Below are 22,545 nucleotides of genomic sequence, written 5' to 3'. Positions count from 1 at the left end.
AAAAGGCAATGTATTTGTACGGAGATACCTGACGGTGGAACCAGAATTTCATCTTGGCTCCATGGTTCAATTTGGTAATGCTTCTATGAGATGCTCCATCACCACATCTTACTTTTAGTTTTACAGAAAAGCAAATCTAGTGACATCCTTCTAAACCAGAGGAGGAAAAACTCCAGGTTCCATTTCTATGAGATGAACTATAAACACTTCTAAAAGCAACTTGTGTAAATTCTCTCCCTGAAAGTTGCTGGATATTCCTTGCATTTAAAAAAAAATGATACACGGACAAAGATATTTCTCTAGAGAATTTACATTTTTATATCAGTATAGCATTGCTCTTATAGTGAATCAGTGCTTTCTTGCTCTCCTTCCCATTTTCCACCTGTCTTAAGAGTTTGAAGGGTTGCCATAGTACTGAAGAGGAATTTTCCACTCGAATAGCTAACCTTGTAATCAGCTCTTTGTTCTGCATCTGTAGACATGCTTGCCGCATAGGCCAAAGGGCAGAGTGACCTTGAGATTAACTGAAGCCTCACTCTCCCCTAGATAAGACGTACTGCCTAAGTTTTTATCTGAAAATCTCATGCCCTGTAACTGCCCGTAGCCAATAGCAACTCCCACGCTCTGTAATCACCTGAGGACTAATTAACCAATCGGCCCATGTCAACTGTAACTGTGCAGATAAGCCTTATAAAAGTAAGGTTACCCCTGAGCTCGGGGCCCAGATCTTCAGAGCACTAGCTCTTCTGGGACCGCCTGCATAATAAATCTGATTTCCCAACTCTCCGAGTGCTGCTTGGTTTCTTGCTGATCTGATTTTTCTGCAACAGTACTAGTGTACTTGTTCCCTTAGATCCCATTTCCCTCCTTCTGCTGCTTCCTTTTTAGCTAGCTTTTACATGTTAATCCTGGCCTCTCCCTGCCTTGCCTGTAACCTGTTCAAAATGTGTCTAGTACTTGCCTCATTTTACTCTTGTTGTTGGGTTTATTTGCATGTCCATAATACTTTAATTGTGGGTTTTCTTCTGGGACTTGCAATAGTTGCCTTTAACTTCATCTCCCACTTGCTAATTTCTCATCCAATTGCCTCATATAGAACCGGTTTGATTTCTCCAGTACCTTGTTTAACACTCTGCCTAGCTTAGATTTCCACCCAAGGCAGTAGGCATTTCAACAGAATTGTGTCCTTGCGATTTACTTTCCTAATAACTACAATTACTTCTTATCTACATTTGTCTTGCTGATTGAATGACCTCAGCTCGAGAGGCAACATGTTAGGGTAGCTGGATGGCATTAAAGTGTGACTTGATTACATTTGGGGTACAAAGGCCTGGTCCAAGCTCTTCTGTCTTCATGGTATGGTATGGAGATAATCACACCTGGAGTGCTGGCATGGCTGTGTTACTTAGGTTGTTTCAGGCTGCCAGGAAGAGGTATTCCAGTTTATGAGCTGAATGTACAAGTGGCCTCACAGATAACTAAAAAGTGACTCAGAGTTGTACTGACATAAGAGAAGCAGCAGTAGCTCACATCTGGGACTTTGGCATTCTTCTTGCATCTCACATCCAAAAGTCCCCTGCAGAAGAGATCTGGGTGAGTCCTTTATTTGCCCTTTATCTTGTCACCTCCTGATTGAATAGACTTTGGCTCAGCTATTGATCCCTGGTCCAAGCAACTGTGACCAGGTAGCACAATTGACTCAACTCAGGAACAAGCTGCAGCTGACCAAAGCATTTTCAGGTGGAAAGCATTGCCTGGTTGCCTGGTACCCCTTCCCCAGAATGGGGGCTCCGGTCACAGCAAATGTTTATGGCAGCCTGCCTGCAAGGGGATTCTTGCAAGGCCGATACTCACACTCCTTGAGAAAAAGATCCAGTGGTCAAATAAATTTGGGAACAACACATGTTACCTCATTCTGTTTAAGAGATTCACAATGCACATTAGTATATCAAAGGTGTGGAGAAGCCCTGCAATAACAACTCCTTAACTTGGCTTGAGGCAGCATTACCAAGTAAATTCTTTTTACTTAACATCTTGTTGATGCTCAATAGAAGATACTTTGACAAGAGTTGACTTAGACCTCATGAATTGCCTGGTGCCACCAGCTTTATCACTGTCTCTCGAACTAGCAGTTCCTAAGTACTGTGCATCAAAACCACCCGGGGACATTTGACTAAATAGAGTGAGTTAACTGTACCCCTAGAGATTCTGACTTACTTTGGGGAGAGGCCTAGAGATCAGAATTCAAATGCTCCTCAGGTATTAGAGCTTCAAATAATAGTAGTTCTATATGTTCCAGTATATATAAAAATAGCATTTACTGAACACATCCTATGTGCCAGGCACTAATCAAGTGTGATTTTATTTTCTTATTTTATTCTTAAATCTACCCTGCTGAATAGATATTACTACCACTAGTTTACAAGTAAGGAACTTAAAGTTACGTGAGGCTAGACAAGCCCATGATCACACAGCTTATGTGGTATGAAGCTGAGAAATCAGAAGCTTCTGATTTCTATATCCAAAGTTTTTAGTCTACATGTCTCTCCTGGGAACCTTCTTCTCTTGGTCTGGAAGTGCCTGTTACTGGTGGACAGTTAACAAATTATTATGGAATGAACAAATGTCATGAAGGATCTCCAAGGTCTCTTTCAGCAAACACATCCCAAAATTCTGTGACTCGATGTTGTGAAGAATAAATGATACCACACAATTTGAGGTCATATCCATATAGACGCTCAATATTAACCCTCTTTTGTTTACGCTGAAAAGCATTCCTTAATTAACATTGTGCAATTCCTAGCTGTCTAGCCTTCAATGAACTCTTCTGCTTACAGTTTGGCTCTACTCTAACTAAATGGTAACAGCAATTGCACATGCAATCACCTATAAAGCTAATTCAAGAAAGACATTAGCTCCTAAGAATGATTGAGGAGCAAATGTGCTATCTACAGATCTTAAAATAGAGCTCCCATTTAAGAAAATTCCCTTGCACATCAATAAAAATGCGCACCACTAAACAGCTTGTCACTAAAAATCATCTTCCTGGGGTTAAATGCTCTTTGCACAAGTGTTCAGGAGATATTACACAGGATTCAGGCATTGGCTGCAGCTAAGAAATTCCACACTCAGATCTGAAAACTTTCCATGATAATTTTTCTACTCTCCCTCAAATCGGGAATGAAAAAAATCCATCACACACAGAAGCAAGGCCTTAGCTTAGGTTTCTGGAATTCGTAATGGGAATGTTACACCAAGCTTCAGGACACAAAGCAGCCATTTGGAAGGGCTTTACTGCCACGTCGTGGTCAAAATGTGCATTACCGTCCAAAGCAAGGGCCACACAATCTGTGCACTGCTCTAAGCCACTTCTTTTATGACAGAAATGCTTATGACATCTTTTGACATGGCTCAATAAACTAAGACATAAAAAAAGGGTATTAAACTACCTGGCAATAGCCCTTGGTTTGGAATAGGTTCTTTTAAACTGGTTTCTCCCACACAATCATACCTGAGTTTTGTTATATGAGCCTAGTTTCAAAAAAGTATTTTTCAAATTCTTTTTCCATTGACTATGTTTTGAAGAAAACTATTTTGTAACACCAAGAAAAGGCCTAACTCCAGGATTATTTCCTCTATTCCCTATTTCCACCAACCAATTTCTTCTCTTCTCCTTCTTTCCTTCCTTCCTTCCCTTCCTTCCTTCCTTCCTTCCTTCCTTCCTTCCTTCCTTCCTTCCTTCCTTCCTTCCTTCCTTCCTTCCATCCCTATTATCTGTAAACTTCCATGTTTAACTTTAAATTCCTTTACAAAGAAATTCCTACATCCAATCTATCTGTTACTTACAAGCTGTATGTCTTTGGGCAAGTTCCTTATTCTCTCTGCTCTCTGTTACACATTTAGTAGAATGGTTTTTACATTTTTAAAAGACAAGGCTGGCCAAGAAATAACAAGATGGGAGAGAGAACACATATTGCCCTCAAAGTCTACTCTAGCCTTGTACAATATGAAGTGCATGGTATTGCCTATAAGTAGTCTAAAGCAAATACAACCTGAATCTAGTGAAGGCTTTCGATCTTTCGGTTGGCAGGGAGTAGGAGAGTGGAACAAGCTCAATGGCATTGCCCTTGCCCCTAGTGGATGCTGCAGGGGGCCACCAAGACCCACCCTCCCAATATTCCCCCACTTGCTGGGAATGTTATCTGCTGATAGATCAGAGCTTGATGGGTCACAGCTGAGTTCCTCTCCAGGAACTGCCCTCAGCTCAAGGGAGCCACCCTGTCCAAGGTTATACTTCTCTGTGGGGATGGCCCATATTTGAAGATTCATTGATATGAGAATCTTTTGCCTCATTTGGGGACCACTGTGAAAAACCACCCAGCTCTACGCCTCCCCTGCTAAGCTCTCACCTGCTACTGCATGGCAGTTCAATTTCTCCCTCTGCCCGAGCCTGGACCCCTTATTCACAGGTGTTGATCACAAGCACCTTTGCCAATAAACTACCTGCAGACAAATTTCCATCCCAGAGCCTGTTTTCTAGAGAACATGACCTAAGACATCCCTCTAGTCTATTTGCAACATAACAGTTAGAGTTATCCTGTTCAAAGTAAGTCTGATCACTACTCTTCTGTTGATATCCTTTCAATGACTGCATCTATTCAGACTCAAAGCCTTGCTATCTGCACCCCAGTCCCATTATCTTTTTGACCTCATCTACTCCTCTGGTCCTCGATCACTCCAGCTGCACTGGCTTCCTTGCTGTTCCTCAAACATGCCAGGCACATTTCTGCCTCACGGCCTTTGCTTGTTCTGTCGTTCTGGAATGCTGTTTGCTCAGTTATCTGCATTGCTTGCTCCCTTACCGACTTCAAATCTTGACTCAAATGTTGCCTCAGTGAGGACTTCTCAGACCTTCTGCTTAAGCCTGATAAACTCCATTTCATCCTTCCACATCCCTCATTCCTGCTTTACTTTTGTCCATAGCATATTATCAGCACCTGACATAGTATTTTACTTCTTTATGTTATTTAATATCTGTCTCCTCTACCAGAATGCGAGCTCCATAAAGGCAAGGGCTTTTTTTTCCTGTTCTTTTCATTGCTGTTTCCCTAGAACCTAGAATAGTAACTGGTACATAGTAGTTGCTCAATTAACATTTACTGACTCACAAGTGAGTGTGTGACCAGAAGACTATGGATGTGGAATCAGACCTGTAATCTTTAAGGAAGTCCCTTAAACAAAATCTGATTTTCTTCAAAAGAAAAATGAAAACAATTCTGATATCACTTTTGTAAGGATTATCCAATATAACATTTGTGAAAGCATCACATAATAAACTGCTGAATATATGTGAGGTGTAATTTTTATTTAAACTGAATTCTTCAGTGAGCTACGTAATTGTTATAATCTAGAGCTACCAGACTGCCAAAAGTAAGCATATAACATTCAGACACAGAAAACCTTGAAAATGTTCTGGTATTCAAATAAAATAGAAAAAGATTTATTACAAAGCCATACCCAAAATGTACAAACTATGAACTGTATTTCTTTTAAGGACAATAAAAAGAGCAGTCTTTACATTGTAAATTTTATAATATTTGCAGATTTTTTTGCTACCATAAAAGTCTGATAAAATTCCATAAAGTGTCAAATGTACTTTCTTGTTTCTATAAAACATACTCTCTTAAAATGCAAAATATTCAAAGATAACAGTTTTATTATTAAACCGTCCTCAATTTCTGAAATTCTCACTAGTCTACTACTAGCAAGTAAACAGAATCACATTTGCACACGCTTCTTAACATGAGGTAAGATAAATTTTTTCAGATGTTTATATATCTGACTAAAAGTGCAACATTGCCTTTACAATTCCTTCCTTGTGAATATTTTCCCACTAGGTATTCAGTGTTCTGCACAAAGAACAGTAGCAACATCACTCATTTAAAAATTCGTTATAATTCTTTTTATACAGTTTTAAGATCCAGATCAAAGCTATTGCTATCGCAATTCGCTATTTTGTTTGTAGATATTTGAATAAATATTCCTAAACTCTAGAAGACTGTTCATAATCCTTTAAAATAGGGGCAGCAAACTTGTTCTTTAAAGGTCCAGCTAGTAAATATTTTAGGTCTCTGAGGTCAAGTCTCTGTTACATATTCTTTTTTTAAAAAATAACTCTAAAATGTGAAAAAGGAAATATTAGCTCTGGTGCAATTTTTGAAAGTAAACTTTAAAAAATTGTCACTAGTCTCTAAATTAGACTACTCAAGTGTTAATAAAATGTAAACATCATCTTTCGCAGTAAAATAAATCCACGACTTTTGACTGCTAAACAGAAAGTTGATAAACAGTAAGAAATGATTCCCATTAAGAGTGGGCTGCATTTCAGATATGCTTTTCAATCAGTGGGACTTTCTTATGGCTTCCTTTTCATTTTGAATTGGATAATTCACATGTGTGTTTTGAGGGAGGTCTCTATTTTTTTACAGATAAAAATTCTCTTCATGTAGCTAATTCGAAATTAACAAAATCAAATACTGGAATACTTCCATGCTAAAAGAGGTAGATGCATATACATAGGTACATGCAGTTACAAATACATGCATAATGGAAAGCACTATTAGGTATATAAATGCTCTCCACAGCTAAGAAGAAACCAGTGGAAACCAGCTAGAAGGTATACAAAGCAGTGTTAAAGAATGTTCTAATTTTTTTATCATATGTAATTGTTACATTTTGGCTAGAAGGTATACAAAGCAGTGTTAAAGAATGTTCTAATTTTTTTATCATATGTAATTGTTACATTTTGGGAAAACATGATTTGCATATATGAAATATATGAATATAAATTAATACAGCAGCATGATTCAGTCAGGCTCTTGATGCATATTACCTGGAGCTGACGAAAAAGATATAGCAGAGATTTCAGTGTGAGTTAGTTCACTGATATATAACATGGTTCTATAGCTTGGTACTGAGAATCACAACTTGGTGTGTGTGTGTGTGTTTGTGCGCGCGCATGCACATGTGTGATGCATGTTTTCTTTTTCCACCACAATCAGTTCTATGAATAAATTATAGCAATGAAAAGAGTCATTGTAAATTTACTCAAATATATTATAAACAAGCTGGAAGCCTCCAGAATCATAATCCCACAGTATTCTATAAAAACATTTACAAATTCTAAAGCTAAGCTGAATACTTTGGTATCCCTAAAAAGAAAGCTCAGTTATATCAGCGAGCCCATGCCCACTTTTGAATCATAAAAATTAAAGTTTTCAGTGCAAAAATAGTATCTTGATAAATAGCAATGACACAAAAATCACATGAAACAGTTAAAAACTAAAAAACCCATAAGGAATATCCTGAAGATATGTTTTGGTGTAGAAAAGATAACTTGGGGGCTAAGAAATACCTGGTTGTTTTACTAATTTAACTGTGAATAAGTGGAGTATTAAAACATTTCCTTTCAACATATTCATAGCTCATCATGTTTTTTCTTAAACGGCCACTTCGGGTGTTGCAATACATGGTCTGCAGCCTGAAGGACAAGGTGCATAAACTCTTCCACATCAAAAGAGTAGTTGGTAAATTTCGGATGTTCTCCCAGTGTCGGGTGGTGGCCCTGCCAAAACAAACCAGAACACAAATCTGTAAGTCATTGAGAGCATGGTGTCTGAACAAAAATATTGTTTTACTTTGGCCAAAGCAATGATTTTAATTCATTCTACCTCCGAGGTCAGAAAGTTGTTCAGTAAAGGTACAGATAACATGTATTTTCTGCATAGACCGTACACTCTCTGTCACAACTCAGCTCTGCCACTGAAGGGCTCAAGTAGCCACAGACAACACCTAAACAGAGGAGCAAGACTATGTTCCAATAAAACTTTACTTATGAAAACAGGTGGTGGGCCAGATTTGGTCCTCTGGTCCATAGTTTGCTGATCCCTTCTACGTATAATTTAATAGATCATTCTAGGCTCAAATTTCATGAAGTTGGCTTATTAACATTAAAGAGATAGAGTGCTTAATTACCTCTTTCCCCTAATCTGCAAATATAAGATACAACAACTCACTTCCAGAGAACAATTCATCTCTGGATTAAAGTTTGATCATAGATTTTCATATTAATAATTAGATAATTTAAAATAATTAAAAAGCAAAACAAAGTGAGTTTTGCTTTTTGCCATTGAACTTTACCTTATCTTGAGGAAAGACTTTGTTCTGCCTTCGCCAAGTGATGTATTGCACACCTCTCAGCCTGGCCAAGTCCAGGTAACAGCGCTCATCTTCACAGTTGTACCTAAGGATACAAGGGCATCCACACATAAGACTTTTGTCTGCGGATTTTGCCAAATCCACAGTTCTCTGTGGATTTGGCAAAATCATATGATCATATCAATAGATGTAGAAAAAGCCTTTGACAAGATACAGCATCCATTTATGATTAAAACACTTAATAAAATAGGCACAGAAGTGCATAATAAACATGATGAAAATCACATATGACAAACCCTTAGCTAACATTATACTTAACAGTAAAAAACTTAAAAACCTTTCCTCTAAATTCAGGAACAAGGCTGTCCGCTATCACCACTGTTATTCAACATAATATTGGAAGTCTTAGCGAGAGTAATCAGGCAAGAGAAAGAAATAAAAGGCATCTGAATAGGAAATGAAGAAGACGAACTGTCACTATTTGTGGATGACATAATTCTCTACGCAGAAAACCCTAAAGACTCCACTAAACACTACTAGAAACAATAAACAAATATAGTAAAGTTTCAGTATACAAAATCAATGTTCAAAAATCCACAGCATTCCTATACTCTAATAATATATGGTCAGAAAAAGAAATGAAAAAAAACCATCCCTTTTGCAATTGCAACAAAAAGAATAAAATACCTAGGAATAAACCTGACAAAACATGTGAAAGACCTATACCATGAGAACTATAAGACCCCTTAAAGAAATTTAAAAATAATACAAGTGGAAAAACAGTCCATGTCCTCGGACTGGAAAAATCAGCATAGTTAAAATGACCTTATTATTTAAAGCATTATACAGATTTAATGTAGTCCCCATCAAAATCCCACTGGCATTTGTTAAAGAAATAGAACAAAAAATTATCAGATTTGTATGGAAGCAGTAAAGACCCCAAATTGCCAAAGCCACCCTGAGAAAAAAGAATAAGGCTAAAGGCATCACTCTGCCCAACTTCAAGTTATACTACAAAGCAACAATAATCAAAACAGCATGGTATTGGCAGAAAAACAGACACACAGACCAGTGGAACAGAATTGAGAGTCCAGAAGTAAACCCATATTTATATGGGCAAATAATTTTCAATAAAGGAACTAAAAACATACAGTGGAGAAAAGAAAGCCTCTTCCCTACATGATGCTGCAAAAGAATGAAACTAGACTGTTGTCTATCACTGCACACCAAAATTAACTCCAAATGGATTAAGGACCTGAATATAAGACCTGAAACAATACAATGCATAGAAGTAAACATAGAAACTAAACTTATGGAATTTGGACTTAAAGAGGATTTTATGAATTTGACCTCAAAGGTGAGGGAAGTAAAAGCTAAGATAAATGAATGGGACGACATCGAACTAAAAAGCTTCTTTCTGCGCAGCAAAAGAAACCATCAACAAGGTAAAGAGACAACCATCTGAATGGGAAAATATATTTGCAAGCAGTGCCTCCGATAAGGGCCTAATATCTGAAATATACAAAGAACTCATATAACTCAGTAACGACAAAAAAACAAACAATCCAATCAAAAAATGGGCAAAGGACCCAGACACTTCTCCACAGAGGACATATAAATGGCCAAAAAATATACAAAAAGATGCTCAACATCACTAGCATTAGGGAAATGCAAATCAAAACCACCATGAGATACCATCTCATACCTGTTAGAATGGCTATAATCAACAGGACAAATAACAGCAAATGTTGGAGAGGATGTGGAGAAATAGGAGCCTTCATACACTACTGGTAGGACTGCAAATTGCTACAGCCACTATGGAAAGTGGTATGGAGTTTCCTCAAAAAACTAAGAATTGATTTACCATATGATCCAGTAATCCCTCTACTGGATATTTACCCCAAAGACTTGAAAACTCATATTCGAAAAGATATTTGCACACCAATGTTCATAGCAGCATCATTCACAGTGGCCGGGACATGGAAACAACCAAAGTGTCTACGATAGATGATTGGTTAAAGAAGCTATGGTACATATATACAAGGGAATATTACTCAGCCATAAGAAGAAATGAAATACTGCCATTTATGACAACATGGATGGATCTTGAGATAATCATGCTAAGCAAAATAAGTCAGACAGAAAAAGTTGAAAACCACATATCACCCATATGAGGGATATCAAACTGAAACAACAAAAAAAACATGATAAACGGACTCATGAACATGGACAGTGGATTAGTGGTTACCAGAAGGAAAGGAGGGAGGGGGGAAGAAGATAGGGGTAAAAGGGGTCAAATTCAGTAATAGAAGGAAATCTGAGTGATAAACACATAATGCAAACACATACACAACATACTGTTGAATTTATACTTAAAACTTATTGGATTCTGTTGATCAATGTCACCCTAATAATTTTTAATAAAAAATAATTATTATAACTATATTACCTTAACTTTTAAAAAACAGAACAGAATGGAGGAGACCGACCTTTATCGACAGGGCTGACTAACTGTGAAATTGATATCATCTCATAATACCCATCTTTGCATGTATGGAAGTGAACTTGGGGTAGGTAACACATGCAAGGTCATAGAGCTCATGATGCAGAAACTGAACCCACGTTTGTTGAACTCCAAGGCCTGAGCTTTTGCAGTTACACGTCTCTACTTCCTCTCTCCTTCCTGTTTTCCCTTTCTCCCTCTGTCTCTAGGAGAAATGAAGAATTGAGATACAACACACAATTAACTGGCTATTTCTCTAACACGCATATTTTTTAAATTTTTGGCATGGTGTTGGAAGTTCATGACAACTTTTTCCTAAATAGTCTTCCATTTAAATACTGAGTCAAGTCATTTTTAAAGTGACACCATAAAATCAAGATATTCAGACACAAAGAAGGGAAAGCTCGTAACAAGTGCTGTCTCAAGAACTAAAGATAAGACATGGCATAGAATTATTAAGGGAGAGAAGGCCCACCGCCGAGTTAGAGGAGCACCCAGGACAATCATTTTCCCCCCAAGGCGTCAGTGTCTATGGGTGTGGAATCAGTGAGCACTAGGCAAAGTGGTTGGCTTGTGTTTTAGAGCTATGTTCTTCACGAGACACATAGGTTCTCAAACTCTAAGCTGTGGTAGAAAACAGGTAACATAAAATTTACCATCTTAGCTTTTTTTACTGTACAGTTCAGTAGTGGTAGGTATATTTACAATATTGTGTAACCAATCTCCAGAACTTTTCATCTTGCAAACTTACACTCTGTACCCACTAAACACAAACTCTCCTCTGCCCCGCAGACCTCAGCAACAATCATTCTACTTTCTGTCTCTATGAATCTGACGACTCTAGGTACCTTGTAGAGGTGAAACCACACAGTATTTGTCCTTTTGTGAGTGGCTTATTCCACTTCACATAATGCCCTCAAGGTCCATCCATGTTATAGCATGTGACAGGATTTCCTTCTTTTTTAAGGATGAATAATATTCCATTGTATGTATTATACCCCATTTTGTTTATCCATTCAACTGTCAATGGACATCTGAGTTGCTTCCACATCTTGGTTATTATGAATAATGCTGCTATGAACATGGGTGTGCGATACACAGGTTCTCTTTTAACACAAAAATTATACTAATGCAGGAAGATGTTCACAGTTTAAGAGACACATAGGAATGAACTCAGAGTAAAAAACGCAGTCACATCTCGCAAATCATGCTGAGGCAGGAGGAGAAGAAGGTAGTTCACTTGCTAAGAATATAATGGCAGTCTGCAGACTTTACCTTTTTAGCATTAGGTCTTTTTTTCTGTCCACCTACTTATAATGTGACTTCCCTATAATGATTAAATATTAAGCCTTTTGATGTTCTGAGTGAGTCTGAGCATGTATAAAGAGCATTATGAGCTGCCTCAGTGTAAAACTGTCTCTAAACACTTACAGTTCAAATACAGCAGCCCAGTCTGGAAGGAAAAGTAAGTGAGTCAGACCAGCTCCGTGCATTCCAATAAATATGTCCGTGTTATGAGTGATCCTTAGCTGATCTAAAAATCCAAGTTCCCTGTGAACATACAGAACAAAAGACAGATGGAGAGAAGAAAGTATAAAATGAGTTAAGCTCATGACTCACAGTAACAATATTTACACAATGTCTTTCCCGATTTAAATCATATTCTACCATGACTATTTTTGACAACTTCAAGCCTACTCCAGTAATTAACAACTTGATGATTCAATAATTTAATTTTTTTCTAAGTAAACTAAGTTTTTAAAAAACTTTTGCATTTATTTATTTTAGAAGCAAATTTCATAGCTGTCTTGAATGGAAAATCAGTAACACATGACATAAAACTGTAAAAATAGACATAATCGAACTAAAAAGTGTTATTCAAATCTAGGTAAATACCATTGCAAGGCAAATTCTTTGTATTTATCTGAGCCGGCACCTGCTCTCTCTTTATGAAAAACTGAAATTAGCAAGTGTTGAAGAGATGCTATCGTATACTAGCACCAAATCAAAATTTCCTTAAGATGATAAAATGATTTTTTTAAAAAAGGAAATAACTTCCTCCTTGTGTGAGTTGTTATTCTATGCCATCTGAATAAGTAACACTATCTCGATACCACTAAGCATTTTCTTGCCTTTGCAACAGACGAATCCACAATTTTATGCATGTTAGGATTATAGAAGTATCCTTTGAATTTAAGACACCGAAAAGATGTTCAAACTCTGAACCAATATCAGTATCAAGAAGTTCACTGAAGTGAGTCTGGGAAGAAATGCTAGAGTAAGGATAACGCTCTGAATAAACATAATGGAATTAATCTCACAGTCTTACTTACCCAAAGAAAAGAAAAATAAATAAACAGGATTATTTTGGCTCTAAGAAGGGAAAGTGAATTTCCTTTGTCAGCTTCTCCTCTTTAAAGAGCTTCCTCTCACAGTACAACAAAAAGCCCACACCCACGCAGGGAAAGGAGGGCAACAGGCACCACTGTGTCTCGCACGAGGCACACAGGCTTCTTTTTCTCTAGGAATACCAACTGATGCCGAGGGGAGGGTGGGCACTCGCCCAGGTGAATACACCGTGGAGTCGCCAGTTACGAGAAATGCCTGTGGGTCAGGCCTCACAAATCTCCATGTGATTATATTACTAACAGTGTTCTCAGACTGGCAATGTCTGAATTTACACTCATTCCTCCTTTACCTGGGAAGCTCCTACATATCCTTAAAAGCCAGTAATGACAGAGTCTCAGAAGTGCCCTTCCTACTTTGTCAGCCTGATGCCTGACCCTTTCTTGCTTCCCATTTTTTTTCATGTGGCAATGAGGGTAGTCACCACGGCAGTGTAATCTATAGGAATAGCTTCGCCAACCTGGGTGAGATGAGATAAAATAAAGCATAATAGTAAGTCTCAACACATGGTAGCTGTTCTTACAATTGCTATTTATTCGTATTGAGTGCTGAGGTATTCAAGACAAGAGCCTTGCCATCCTCCGAAACTGAATTTCTACTGCGAAGCCTGTAATGAGCACATGGTAGGCACTCGGTAAAGATTTGCTGTATAAAAACATAAATGTATGATGAGTGAAATGCAAAACTCCCATGCTTACCAATAAGTTTAAACCTGTCTAAATTAGGCACACTCATCCTAGTAATATGTATATTTTTTAAAACCGAAATAAATTAATTTGGAAAACGAGACTATGCTTGTGGGTGGACGAGATGAGAAGACAAACGTTTTCACCTTCCTTTTGGAACTTTCCTGCACTGCTTGAGTTTCCACTAAGAACCACCTTTACAGCATTATTGGTTTACATGGACTGGGGCCACTTAGTAAGTGATGCAACACTTACTTTGTAAGCCCTTTACTGCAGCAGAATTTTAAAAGAAAAAAAATTTTTATATTTCAAAAACTTTCATGTTATTTTATGACACTCAAATTATTTACATGTAACTAATTTTAGGTCAAAAGTTGAAACCTAGCAGCTAGCACGGTTAATTAGGCCTACAACATTTTTTTAAACTCACAATTTGTTGCCATCTTAAAAAGTTTGGAAATTTCTAATGAAAATCTGGATTCATCACTTCCCTTGAAAAATGAGAGTGAGCAACATCAGGCCCTGTGCCCAGGGTCTTCACCTGCCCACTTTTCTCACTGATGGCATCTGCTTGTCTTGACCAGGTCTAAAGCGCCAATAACTCCAGTTCGAAAAATCCTTTCTGTCCCCCATTAACTCATCCAAAAAAAAAAGATGACAAGTGTCGGCCCATGGGTGATTACTTACTTATACTTGTAATCGACAATCTGGACTTCAAATGTAGATACTGTTTTCAGTGCGTTTACAAGCTAGGAAAATAACAGAAACATTTAGAATTTCTTTTCCTTCCTTCTCCTGGGTTTTACTTTCCTCTGACTCCTCACATTTCTTATTTCCCATGTAAAATGTTTTTCATGTATTAAATGTCCGTCAGGTTTATTGTTTTAACCCTAAACTGAGTTCAAATGCAGCCTCCACCACTTGGCCATATTATGTCCCTAAAATTCCGCGGCACTGGGTTGTTCTGAGGCTGAAAGGAGACACAGTTCAGGAAGCAAAGTGCTCGGCATAGAGGCAAACTAAGTTTTAGCTGTTATTTTACATTTACATTTACATTTACATATTACATTTGCTAGTCATTCCCTTAACTTTCAACATATATTTGCTGGGTACTTACTTTGTTCCAGATGTTATGTTAAGAACTTTTTTCCTATCCATTACCTTATTTCAGACAAACCACTTTGGACCTTATCCTCTGAAAATATAAATTCTTGGCAGAAAAGCATTTTAAATATTTCTACACAGAAAAACAATTATTCTTCAAGCAAACAGAAAGAAAACATCTTATCTACTTTCAAAAACATAGCTATGATTCTCTGCCTCCTTCAGAATTAGGCCACCTTCATCCAACACTGTGGATCACTGCTACTGAGAAATGTCTGCACTGGATCCTGTCGCCTTGTGGCATACAGTATGCTGCAACAGCAACGTCAATGGTTACAAAAGCATCATTAAACTGTGCTGGCAGTTCTAAGTGCTTTGGGTGTACGTCACTTAATCCTCATAAAAAAATCATACCAAGGACATATTATGCTCATTTTGAAAATGATACAACAGAGGCTTAGAGAAGTTAAACAACTTTCCCAGAATTGTAACTACAAAGCCACGTACACAACCACAAAGAGATTTGGGACTTGTGACCACCTGCCCAAGGCACTGTAGCCCCCAGCAGGGCACGGGCCCTGGCAGCTGACCCTGAGTGGCCACCTAGAGCCGTTTGTCTAGAGGCTCAGCTGCTGGGCTTCTGCTTCCCCACCCCGTGGCACTCCCGGCTCCTAGGAGCTACTTTCTGCTTTCACTTTTGAGAAAAGAAACAGCTTCTGGATCAGATGTCTTTTGAGTAACTGTATTAAAATGCACTTGTGCATAAATTGTCTAGTCACCTCGTCAGGATTGTGGGTTAGAGTCCCAGTCTAGGATCATGGGTTAGAATCTCCCCAAAGAGAGACAACATGAAAGGTTAGCCACTGAGGTACCCAAAAGATTGGGTTAGAGTCCCAGGGTTTGGATGTTTGGAAGAGTACTCAATCTACTTTACTGTGGGTGCATCAGTCTTATTTTGTGTGCATTTTGCTTTAGATTAAAGGTTCTGTATTTCGTCACCCTTCAGCAAACCCTGAAGGAGCCGTCAGCGGCAGCCAGGCAGTCCTAACTCAGGGCAGCTGTTCATTTCATTCGGCCATACTGATGGAACGCTTGCTCGATTACCAACTAGAGGTCAGCCCTCCACATCTTGAGTGCATTGAAGGTGTGTGGTGCTGGCAAGGATGAGCCAGGGTCATCAGCTGGCCTCCACTGAGAAGAGTCAAACTCAGGATCCGAAGCATTGTGGCAAGTTCAGATACTGTAACCCCACATTAATTGGCTTAAAAGAAGTCATTAACCGTTAACCTAAGCTAACAGTATATTTGATATCTTTTATTGTCACTTTGGGTAAATGGATAATTTAATATTGTTTCATAGTGATAAATGATCTTTTTGTTCAAGTATGTTTGACAAAATGCCCACGATTTGGGTTTTAGAAGGAGACGTTTTCTCAACCTGGAAATGGCTATGGGTTATTCCAGTAGGCCCCTGGAATGCCTCAAAGATTTGTTCTCTCTCTGTAAAAGTGAAATTTTAAACTAATTAGGACTGTTTAATATACTACAATTACACGGGAAGCTTTGTCAAATAAAGAATTCTAGTTGCTATCTTAAAATGTTAAATATTATTGTAAGATATGTTCAAATTTCTTTGTCAAATGTATACTGAAGGCAGGACTCAGAGGTAAATTAAGAGTGTCCACTTAGAAGATGCTGTGTGAATCCCACCAGTGATGGGCTCAGACAGCACCAGGCTGGGAGCCCCTGCCTTGGTCCCTGGCCTTGGCTCCTGCTGTGGCATTGTTGTCTCCAAGGCCAGCCCCAGGGCTCAGCCCAGGCTGCGGCAGCTGTGAGCTCCATGCAGACTCCAGACTGGGTTGCGGACACCCAGAGTCTGCTCAAGGAGTGCCAGCCCCAATCCCAGCAGAAGCAGATGGTGGGTGCCTGATAATGGGACTTTATAAAGGCCCAAACAAGAGCCCCAGGAGAACCTATCCACCTTCCTTGAAAGGGCTTTTGAGGCTCACAACGTGACATGAGACAACAAGCTGCACTGCTCACCAGGGCACTTAACATTGTTCAATCAAGATCCAGTAAGGCACCTCCTGGAGGAAACAACTAACCAAGGGTCAGACTCCTGGGACCCCAACTGAAGCGCTGTCCACCTTTAGAGTGACAACAATGTACATATTGTAAATAAGAGAGTCCCTGGAGATGAGAATGTCCTAACCACCCCTGAAGGATAGGAAAAGGAACTTCCCACAAGGCAACCCCCAGATACAATAGTTCCTTGGTAACTACCAGGAATGACAGGGACCCGGGGTTCCTTTAGCTTCTATTTGCTCTATCAACATTTCTTGCTAGAAAGCCTGGGTGACATCTGCTGTGGGAAAGAGGCCTGTAGTCTTTAAACTTCATCCAGGTACTAAGACTACCAACTTGAAACAATACCCTTTGGTATAAAGCCGCTGATAGCCACCTTTCTTAAATGCCAACTAATCTGACCTTGTCAATCCCCATATGACACTCTCACCCTGCTGGAACAAAAACCCAGGGCCAGAAATTATCAATTCGTATAGGATTTGAGAGCCATTAACCAAATTGTAGAGGACCCAGGTGGTGGTGCCAAATCCTTGTATTTTGCTTATAACTTGATTTGGAGACCTTTGCTAGTTTACATTTCTGGACTTAAAAGATGCCTTTTACTGCATATCCCTAAGTCCCGAGTCCCAGGGACTGTTTGCCTTTGCATGGGATGATCCAGAGACTAAAATGAAACAACGGTATTGTGGAATGGTAACTCCCACAAGGCACAGCCAAGGAAAGACTGAAAAGATGCTGGGGCCCTCAGAAATTACAAGCTTCATGGAGGCCTCAATCTACAGGAAAGACTGAAAAGCTGAATATGTCAAGAAACCACCTTAACTTGGGGTAAGGTCTTATCGGCTGCCCTGCTTAGGGTAACAGTAGCCCCCAGAGGCAAACTCCAGCTGGGCCTTATGAGGTATTATATGGGAGACCTTTGCTTGAGCATATTGTACAATTTAGATACTATAAAATTTGTGTAGTCTCTAAGTGCTACCTTATCTGCTCCTCAAGGTTTAGGAAAATCAATACCCTGAGGGTCAGCTGCAGCCTAATTGGAATGTACCTAATGAAGTCCCTCTAGTGTTACTTTTCCAAAGAAACAGGATGACTGAGAACCCCCTAGCCAGGAAACATTTCAAAAGTAGACTGTTTCTGCCCAAGGGGCTGGACCAGGCCTGTATAAACCTAAATTATCTATCTTAACTTGCTATTATTTTGGTTTAAACAATGTCTTACTTTCCTAGTTGTGACAGTTGCTTGTATAGCACTAGTAGTCTACTTTCTCATGCTTTCTTGCACTCTTCCTGATTTACTTTGTCCCCTTATCAGCAGAAAATAGCTGGAGCAGGAAGGACCTATTTCCCAAGACTGAGGAATGAACAAAAAGGGGGGATTTGTAAGTGCAGAACAAGCTCAAATTGTTCCTATCCTGACCCAGAACCAAAGTTATACCACTCAGGCGTAACACTTGTGAACCCTTTATCAGCTTCCCTGCCTGCCGCTCTCTCACCCCCCACAGAACCAGAGGACCAGGACATGGAGAGAACCTGAACACCAAAAGCATTTCAAAAGAGAAGCGTCTGTTGTCCAAGAAGATCCAGTTATGAAACCCCTTAAGTCTTGCTCTGAACCTTAGATCAAGGTGATAGATTTGAATGGTGCCTCCTATCTCCCTGCCAGTCGATTGTAAATAGAGGCTTATCTTTTCTCAAAAGCCAGTGTTATAGTGTTGGCTTCTATGTACGTCAGGCAGTGAGCCATTGCTCAGTAACAGGATCTCCTGACTAGCCAATGTCAGAGATAGAATTAAATCTAGGTCGTCTTCCCCAGAACCTGTGTTCTTAGTGCACTCTACTCTCCTGCTTACAAAAAGTAACAGGCAGTAACCAAAATCAAATCCCCAACCCCATCTCTTTCTCTTTCTCTTTCCCTCTTTCTTTCTCTTTCTCTCTTTCTTTCTCTTTCTCTCTCTCATTCTCTCTCTCTCTCTCTGTCTCTCTGTCTCTCTCTCTCTCTCTCTTTCTCTCTCTCTCTCCGCCCCCCACCCACAAAAACACAAGCATGCACAGTCACATAAATCGAAAGTTTTTCTGTCTAGATAACCTCTAAACCCTCACAAATATACTACTTACATCAAGAAGTTAAAGGGCTGAGGATATAAGATTAGAATTCTGTTTTCCAGGGGGGAATTAATCAGATGGCGTGAGCCCTGGTCTTGTAATGAGATGGGACCACATAAAAAGGATTGTGTGTTTCAGAATCCCATGGCCAGCACGCTCTTTTCCACAATTTCTATTCATACCAGAAAAGTAGCCATATCCCTCCTGACATGATTATTCCAATCTTGAGGTTGAGCGGGATTGCACAAACTGTCACTTAACAAGGGCATCTGGATTTTATTGGGCATCTGGATTTTATTGTCTATTCACGAGTCAAGGTATAATCCCAGGTGCTTTTTTCTCTGCCTGGTAGCTGCCTTTTCAAGTAATTGGATTTTTCTCCTCCCTCTGCCAGTTAGGTGCTCTTTGTCTTGGAGCTGGGAGCTGAATTACCAAATCTCACCTCTGGGCAACGTCATTTGGGCAATCTGCATGATTGAATGTGAAAACGCCCATGGCTGCACTGTAGCACCCACTGGCATGACCCCCTTTCTACTGGACTTTCCAGTGGCTTGATGCTGTTCCTTAACCCCACTCTTACTCTTGCAGCCTGAAAGACTGGGAACCAAGGTGGGTCGGCCTCCTTTAAGAGCTACATGTGTTAGAGGGCACAACATTTTGGTTAAGAAACAGGCTCAGACCCTGACTGCCTTGGCTCACCCCTATTACTCTACTCACTAGCTGGGTGACCTTAGGCATGTTAAAACTCTATGCTGCAGTATCCTTGTCTAGAACAAAAAATAATAACAAAATACCTACCTCATGAGTTTGCTGGGAGGGCTGGGAGACATGCCTGGGAAGCACATGGTAATATGCTTGGCACATCATCAGCACTCAATGTGTTTTCTCTACCAATACATACCATTACTCTGCCTGCTCATGAGGCTTCCCATCCGTCTATCCCAACATTGCATTACTTGATACATTTTTATTTCCAGGACTGTAAAACACACACACATTGCTCATATCTTTCATCCACATAGCTCATAGTCAATGCCTCATTACACCATATGTTCATGTCCTCCATCACCCATATGGGTCTAAAGAAGAGATGATAATTACATAATTTTGATCAGCTTGTTAGGCAACCAAGTTAATCTGAGTAAAACATTTTACTGCCCTTCTACTACACTTTTCCCATCTCCAGTTCAATGAAATGCTTAAGTTCAAAGCCCAGGAGTTCACACTTGATTCCCACTACCTTTCCTGCCATTACCTCATACACTAACTGCACATTCCAGCACTGAGCATCGAAGGCTCTACCTACAAGACACATCTTGAATCCATTTATTGTGTGACATCTACTGTCATCACTTTCGTCTAAACTCTTAACGGAACCTTAGCAACAGCTCTTAATCAATCTCCCTGTTCTTACTCTTGCAGCCTGAGTGATTTAAAAACAAATAAGTCAGCTCATGTCTCTCCCTGTGTATTCATTTTCTATTTGCTGCTATGACAAATTACCACAAACTCAGCATCTTAACAACACAATTTATCCTCTTACAGTTCTGTAGGATAGAAGTCTGACACAGTGAGATGGAAGTCCCGCTGGGTTAAAACAAGGTGTTGGCAGGGCTGCACTGCTTCCGGAGGCTTTTGGGGAGAATGCGTGGCTTTTCAAGCTTCTACAAGCCATCTGCACTCCTTGGCTAGAGGCCCCTTCTTCCTTCTCCAAAGCTAGCAATCTTTTTGTTTGTTTTGCATCTCTCTAGTCTTGTTTCCACCATCATGTCTTTTTTTTTTTTTTCTACTTCCCTTCTTCCACTTTTAAAGAAGTGCTGAACTGAGACCTCATCAGTAAGAATCCAGCTACAAAAAAAGCTTTCTAGGCAGAGGCAAAGGTTCTCAGGCAGAGTGAGCATAAATTCCATTTGTGACTACATGTGTCTCACCTGGATAGTTTTGAATGATCTCTCCATTTCAAGGCTGCTGATCAGCAACCTTAATCCTGTCTGCAGTTTTGATTTCTCCCTACCATGTTCCCTAACCTATTCACAGGTTCCAGGGATCAGGACCTGAGTCTTTGAAGGGCCATTATTTCGCCTATCACACCCTGCTTAAAACTTCACAATGGCTTCCCCTCACACTGGAATAAAGTCAGTCTTCCCATCAAGGGCTATGGGGCTGATAGGATCTGTGACCTCTGCACACCACGTCTGACCTCTCTCATTTCTTCTGATATCACTCCGACCTCTCTCGCTGTGTTACACCACATTGGTATTCTCTCCATTCCTGTAACATCTAAAGCTCTGGACACCACAGGACATTTGCTTCTGCTTGGGAGGCTCTTCCCTTGGCCAGCTTCTTCTCTGACCAGGTCTTAGCCCTCAGACACCTCGCCTGACTGCTTCTCCTTCCTGTCTGCATCCCTGGTCTCTATTGAACTACTTTGTTTTACTCCCTTTGTAGCACTTATCACTATCTAAAATCACCTCACTTATTGACCTGTTTACTTTTCTTGCCTGTCTAACCTGGAGAGTGTAAGCTCCATGAGGGCAGGGACCTTACCAGTCATATTCTCTACCGCAGCTCCTACAACTTGGCCCAGCACATGGCAGGTGTTCGATACATTTCTTGTGGAATAAAACTTACTATTTTGAGTACATCTTCCAGCCATGCTGTTTTAGGCATGGTGATCTTATTTGCAGCAAACATAATTTATGAGTTTACGCTGTTGAAATGAGTTTGGGGAGTCCAACAGATAATTGATTTCTAGGACACACAGTCATAAAAAGGATGGAGACTTCCAACTTAATCTGCTGCTGGAGTTCACAGTATTGCCACATTCCATCAACCATTCCCCAGAGACACTCTCATATTTTTGCTGCTAATTTTTCTAGAGGAAGAATATTTGGCAACCCATGGCAGTAAGGGCAGGACTCGAAGACAGTTTTTGCTTCTTTTCCCACTATGAGTTGGTACAAATGAATATTTACAGTAAGGCAAAGCTGGTATGGGGATGGATGGTTTGATGCCTTTTGGTAAAAATCCAATAAACTTTTCTAAAGGCTAATAATTTCAAATCAAAACATTTAATGCAATGTGAAAAAAATAAAGCAAAATAATCACGGGAAGTTAAATTCAATATGATGATATTAAAAATGCATACCAAAACTAACCTCATTTTGGTTTAGTATTTTCCGGTACTCTGTGCTCCGTGCAAGAATGGTGACTCGAATTTTTCCATCCTGTAATCAAAAACAGAAAGCAAAATAATAGTGTGTATGCCTGGACAGATGAATGAACACCTGAACCTAAAATATGATTTTCACAAAGAGATGAAACTCTATAAGGACACATTTATGGAACTTTTTTTTAAAAGCCTGGTTACTTCACAGTTTTCTCAGGGAATAAAAATGCATCTACTTTTGCCACAAAAGATAAAACCTGTCCATGATACT

The 22,545-nt window shown here is 39.5% G+C and overlaps 1 protein-coding gene across 5 annotated transcripts in view; it reads right to left on the bottom strand.

The window, feature by feature from the left end:
- Window positions 1-7,098: 7,098 nt before the first annotated feature.
- Window positions 7,099-22,545, bottom strand: part of EOGT (EGF domain specific O-linked N-acetylglucosamine transferase) — a 36,301-nt gene continuing 20,854 nt past the window's right edge. For all 5 annotated transcript variants that reach the window (XM_016119272.2, XM_016119271.2, XM_016119273.2 and 2 more), the window contains exons 14-18: window positions 22,264-22,332; window positions 14,500-14,561; window positions 12,152-12,271; window positions 8,200-8,302; window positions 7,099-7,624 (exon numbers count right to left, since the gene is read on the bottom strand). In XM_016119272.2, coding sequence (XP_015974758.2) covers window positions 7,478-7,624; window positions 8,200-8,302; window positions 12,152-12,271; window positions 14,500-14,561; window positions 22,264-22,332 — 501 coding nt within the window. In that variant the 3' untranslated portion in view covers window positions 7,099-7,477. The remainder of the gene's footprint in view (window positions 7,625-8,199; window positions 8,303-12,151; window positions 12,272-14,499; window positions 14,562-22,263; window positions 22,333-22,545) is intronic.

Source organism: Rousettus aegyptiacus, unplaced genomic scaffold (assembly GCF_014176215.1).
Source record: "Rousettus aegyptiacus isolate mRouAeg1 unplaced genomic scaffold, mRouAeg1.p scaffold_m13_p_4, whole genome shotgun sequence".
NCBI lineage: Eukaryota > Metazoa > Chordata > Mammalia > Chiroptera > Pteropodidae > Rousettus > Rousettus aegyptiacus.
The sequence above is the reverse complement of the archived record's forward strand: the minus strand, read 5'-3'. Positions and strand labels throughout refer to the sequence as shown.